The following is a 4,103-nucleotide window of genomic DNA, read 5'->3' as shown; positions in this document are numbered from 1 at the left end:
GTGGGACCCGGATGGACGCGGGGTGGGGGGTGAAGGCTGGACGACTCCAGACGCCTGGGCCCCCCACCCCATATCCAGAGCCCCCCGCCCACCTGCCTCGGCCAACCCCGGACGGTGGGACTCCCAGAGGCCACCTGCAGCCCCCACCTGGGCCCCCGGCTGGGGGAGGATGCGAGCGAGGGGGGCTGGTCTCCGTCCCTGGGGGGCTCCGTCGGCATCAGGGGAGCCGGGTCTTCCCCAGATCTTCCCTGACGGGCAGTACTTCCACCTGCGACACCAGGGCGTGGCCCAGCAGTCCCTGGCCCCGCACTGGGGCCACCGCCTGCGCCTGAAGAAAGACCCCAAGGTGAGCCTGCCCTGGAGGCGGGGCCTCGGCCACCTGTGTTGTTCCTGCGGTTGTTATGAATGGCTGTGTGGCCTTCAGTGAGTGACATACTCCTCGGCGACTCGGTTTCCACTCATCCCCCTCCCCCGCAGTGTGTACAGTGGGGACCCAGATGGGGACAGTGTGCGTGAGTGTGGCACCTTTCAGGGCCTGGTGTGCAGCAGCCCCTTCTTTCTGCTCCCTCTCCCTCCTGTCGTGTACCCTGAGAGAGGAAGGGCCCCAGGTGTTCCGGTTAGGAGGGACAGGTGACATTTCTCCTCTACTGTCCAGCTGATGAGATGGAAGGAAGGGATCAGCCCATTTATGGCAAAGCATAGGAAGCTTGAAGTCACTCAAGGAGAGTCTGGCTGAATGGGTCCAGAACCCAGTCTCTAGACGCTCAGAGAGGTGCCCGGGCCAGATCAAAAAAGACCTCGGATGCCAGGCCGAGGAATTCAGACTGCATCTGGCAAGCCCTAGAGGGCCATGAAGGGGTACAGGATGGGCCAAAGGGCTGCCCGCCTGTAACAGTGTGGACTGAGAGTAGTGGCCGGTTTGTGGTGTCTAGGGAGCAGCCAGGGACAGAGACAGGGAGGTCTGGAGCTGAACAACTCAGGAGAGAACAGCCCTGATGGCTGAGACAGGGGCAGGGGACATCAGCTGGTTTGGGGGTGGGAGATGAAGAAGGTAAGAAGGAGGAAGGGCGCAAGTCTGAGGAAGAGCAGCCCCAGCAGGCAGCACAGCACGGGCAAAGGTCCTGGGGTGGAAATGAATTTGCAGGCTCTTGTCACTGTAGCTGGAGCGAAGTGAGGGGTAGGGAGGCCGGCGGGGACTGGACAGACGGAGGCTGTCGGCAGTGTGCAGGGTAATGGAGAGCCTCAGGAGGGTTTCAACAGAGAGGGGCCTGCCACATCTCCAAGGGTGGGTTGTGGAGAGGAAAGGGCCACTGGAGGACCAGCGAGGAGGCAGATGCGGCTGCCCAGCCAGTGTTCTGGACTGGAGAGGAAGTGGCCAGTTTTGGAGGAGGGAGGTGGACAGGACATGGAAAGAAGGATCTAGAACAGGGAGAGGAGAAGGGGTAGGGTTGGGATGTCTGTGGGCCCGAGGATGCGTAGTCGAGAGCCTCACCTCTGGCTGAAGGCAGAGCCCCAAGCACATGGGGACCCCGAAGTTCAGGCCCTGAGCCAGGACCGACACAGAAGCCCACAGCCCCAGGGACAGGCAGTGGGCAGTCCAGCTGGGTGTCCCCCTCAGGTGCAGTGGTTCGAGCAGCAGACGCTGCGGCGACGGGTGAAGCGCTCCCTGGCCATGCCACCCACGGACCCCTGGTTCTCCAAGCAGTGGTACATGGTGAGCGGCCAGCCGGGTGGGAGGGCAGGGCGGTTCCAGTCGGAGCCTCGCTGACCCCGAGCCGCCCCTGCCTCATGCAGAACAACCAGATGCAGCCAGACCTGAATGTCCTGCAGGTCTGGAGCCAGGGGCTGTCCGGCCAGGGCATCGTGGTCTCCATCCTGGACGATGGCATCGAGAAAGACCACCCCGACCTCTGGGCCAACTACGTGAGACCTTGGGCAGCCTGGGGTGGGGGTAGCCCAGGTCCCAAGGCTGGCCCCCAGCCCGGGGATGCTTTCCACCCCTTCATGCCTCCACCCACCTGCCCCCAGGACCCCCTGGCCAGCTATGACTTTAATGACTATGACCCAGACCCCCAGCCTCGATACACGTCCAGTGACGAGAACCGGTGAGCCTGGGGTCCCACCGTGTGGGGGGCAGCCCCTGGTGCCCCGTGGGGGCTGTGACAGGTGCTCTTCTCGGCCCTGGCCCCAGGCACGGGACCCGCTGTGCTGGGGAAGTGGCAGCCATCGCGAATAACAGCTTCTGCGGCACAGGCGTCGCCTTCAATGCCCGCATCGGAGGTAGCGGGGTCCCCCGAGGCACGGCCAGGGGGGAGAGGGGAGGGTGTCTCGCTGGGTGGCTGGGGGCGCTGGGGACGGTGGGCTGACAGACCAGGGGCGGCTGAGCCCTTGGGACCCACTGCAGGCGTGCGCATGCTGGATGGCATCATCACCGATGTCATCGAGGCCCGGGCGCTGAGCCTGCACCCGCAGCACATCCACATCTACAGCGCCAGCTGGGGCCCCGAGGACGACGGCCGCACGGTGGACGGCCCGGGCATCCTCACCCGCGAGGCCCTCCGGCGCGGTGTGACCAAAGTGAGCGGGAGCCCCCGGTCCCCCACCCTGCGGAGGGCCGGGCTGCCACGTCGGGCCAACACCCCCTGCCCGTGCCTCCACCCCGCAGGGCCGCGGCGGGCTGGGCACGCTCTTCGTCTGGGCATCTGGGAACGGTGGGCTCCACTACGACGACTGCAACTGCGACGGCTACACCAACAGCCCGCACACACTGTCGGTGGGCAGCACCACCCGGCAGGGCCGCGTGCCCTGGTACAGTGAGGCCTGCGCCTCCACGCTCACCACCACCTACAGCAGCGGCCTGGCCACCGACCCCCAGATCGTGAGTGCCGCCCCCGTCCCGGGCCACAGTGACCTCTCTACACCCTCCCAAAGCCACTCTTCAAACCTAGATCCAGTCACTCACCCGGCTCACCGTCCTCCTCAGGCTCCCCGTGGCTGCCGTGCCCAGGCCACCACTGTGCCGGAACTTTCTTCTCATGTCACCAGGCCCCCTCCCACCTCCTGGCTGCACGTTGGTCTTTTGCTCTGCCCTGAATGCTTTCCCACTTCTGTCCCTGCTGACTGTTCCTTTGGAGCTTCACCTGACAGCCACTGCCCCCAGGAAGCCCTCCCTGGCCCCTCCGCCACACTAGATCGGCCCCCCACCAAGACACGTGCCAAAGTGTCCCGAGGCAGTGACCAGCCTCCACCAAGGGCTGCCAAGGCTGGAGTTGAGAGGGTCTGGGTCAGCTCTGAGGTCCCCAGGGCCCCGCACAGCAGAGGCTCCCTGAGTGTCAGTAAACCCAAGCACTGTCCTCCCACGGCTGCCTGGGGCCCTGGGACCTAGACGCAGGTCCTAGACCAGGCCCTACTGTGGTGGCCCCTCCACCAGCCCCTGTGACTACCACAGCAGGCCTGGCCTCCCAGGCATAGGACCTGGCAGGCACTTTTTGAACATAATCTTTTTTCTATTTAACTTAATCTTTAGTACTTTTTACCTTTTTTTTTTTTTTTTGGCGGCAGGCTGGTACAGGGATCTGAACCCTTAACCTTGGTGTTACCAGCACCTCACTCCAACCAGCTGAGTAACCAGCCCATATACTCTTGGAGCAAAGGCTACATTTTCCCTGTCCTCCAGGCCCCAAGTCGCACCCCTCTCTGCCCTCAGGTCACCACAGACCTGCACCACCTGTGCACAGACAAGCACACGGGCACCTCGGCCTCAGCCCCGCTGGTGGCAGGCGTGATCGCCCTAGCTCTGGAGGCCAAGTAGGTGACAGGGGCCAACCTGCCCCCCTCACCACCACCCCCAGGCACAGGTCTCCAGCTCACCCACTCCCGTTTGCCCCCAGCCCGTTCCTGACCTGGCGGGACATGCAGCACCTGGTGGTCCGCGCATCCAAGCCGGCACAGCTACAGGCCGAGGACTGGAGCACGAACGGCGTGGGGCGCCAAGGTGCGGCGGGGCTGGGAGGGGGTGGAGGGGGCACTGTGCCCACAGGGCAAGTGACAGCCACCCACCCACTCGTATAACTTCGTATAATGTATGCTATACGAAGTTATGC

General features: G+C 64.3%; 1 protein-coding gene across 1 annotated transcript in view; it reads left to right on the top strand.

The window, feature by feature from the left end:
• PCSK4 (proprotein convertase subtilisin/kexin type 4) overlaps positions 1–4,103 on the top strand; it is a 10,564-nt gene that overhangs the window by 2,918 nt on the left and 3,543 nt on the right. The window contains exons 2-10 of the mRNA XM_008593354.1: positions 242–346; positions 1,619–1,714; positions 1,795–1,923; positions 2,029–2,105; positions 2,192–2,280; positions 2,405–2,577; positions 2,666–2,878; positions 3,707–3,807; positions 3,891–3,994. Of these exons, the coding sequence (XP_008591576.1) occupies positions 242–346; positions 1,619–1,714; positions 1,795–1,923; positions 2,029–2,105; positions 2,192–2,280; positions 2,405–2,577; positions 2,666–2,878; positions 3,707–3,807; positions 3,891–3,994 (1,087 nt within the window). The remainder of the gene's footprint in view (positions 1–241; positions 347–1,618; positions 1,715–1,794; positions 1,924–2,028; positions 2,106–2,191; positions 2,281–2,404; positions 2,578–2,665; positions 2,879–3,706; positions 3,808–3,890; positions 3,995–4,103) is intronic.

Source organism: Galeopterus variegatus, unplaced genomic scaffold (genome assembly GCF_000696425.1).
Source record: "Galeopterus variegatus unplaced genomic scaffold, G_variegatus-3.0.2 Scaffold9028, whole genome shotgun sequence".
Lineage (NCBI taxonomy): Eukaryota > Metazoa > Chordata > Mammalia > Dermoptera > Cynocephalidae > Galeopterus > Galeopterus variegatus.
This window is presented reverse-complemented; position numbering and strand designations above follow the sequence as displayed.